We start from the raw sequence: 837 nt of genomic DNA on the forward strand, positions 1-837 counted from the left end.
CTAAATAAATATATGGATGTTGAAACTGATTGCTGCAATAAAACTTTATTATCATACTTAATCATACATAATTACTTTGATGATTTAATTATTTTTAAATTTGTATCTGGCTTAATCTTTATGTATTTTATTATAAAATCATTTTTTATAATAAAATTGCATGTAAAGTCACGATAAAATTAAATGTGAGAAAAAATTAAACGAGAAAGTTGTGTGTGTAATATTAAAAATCACAAAAAGCTGTTTTCCTAATTATTTTACATAAAATATGCAGAAACAACTTATATGTTAATATACAGTACAATTTATTTTATGAATTGAAACCAAAATAGTTTAAATTTTTTTCAATATTTTGAAACGTTTACTTTATAACGTTCCAATTTTGTATTTATAGCATTAAATTAATATAATAAACAACGATCAGAAATATTAAAGGCACATTCAATTTTCTTGCAGACGAAGATTACACGGTTGATCGATTCGCACCACATCGTCATAATCCTTGTTGTTTTCTCTCTAATTATATTTGGCATGAGCTTCGCCTTCGTCTTCAATTGCATTCGAAAGCTCATCCGCGATCACCGTATTATCCAGGTGAGTGAATTTTATTTTCTCAACGCGAATCGTAAATTCTCTCTCTCTCCCTCTCTCTCTCTCTTTCTTTCAGTTTTTTTTTCTATTATATCCTCAGTATATAGTAAATAAGGAATCGGAAAACGAAGTTTTACAGAAATACGTGAACGTTTTCTGTTTTATACACACTTATATGTATATGTATATGTATATGTATATATTTTATGTATATACATATATATTATATATATATATATATATATA

The 837-nt window shown here is 25.4% G+C and overlaps 1 protein-coding gene across 1 annotated transcript in view; it reads left to right on the forward strand.

Annotated features, from left to right (window-relative positions):
• LOC108690891 overlaps positions 1-837 on the forward strand; it is a 129,797-nt gene that overhangs the window by 126,268 nt on the left and 2,692 nt on the right. The window contains exon 8 of the mRNA XM_018198420.1: positions 457-594. Within this exon, the coding sequence (XP_018053909.1) occupies positions 457-594 (138 nt within the window). The remainder of the gene's footprint in view (positions 1-456; positions 595-837) is intronic.

Source organism: Atta colombica, unplaced genomic scaffold (genome assembly GCF_001594045.1).
Source record: "Atta colombica isolate Treedump-2 unplaced genomic scaffold, Acol1.0 scaffold38, whole genome shotgun sequence".
NCBI lineage: Eukaryota > Metazoa > Arthropoda > Insecta > Hymenoptera > Formicidae > Atta > Atta colombica.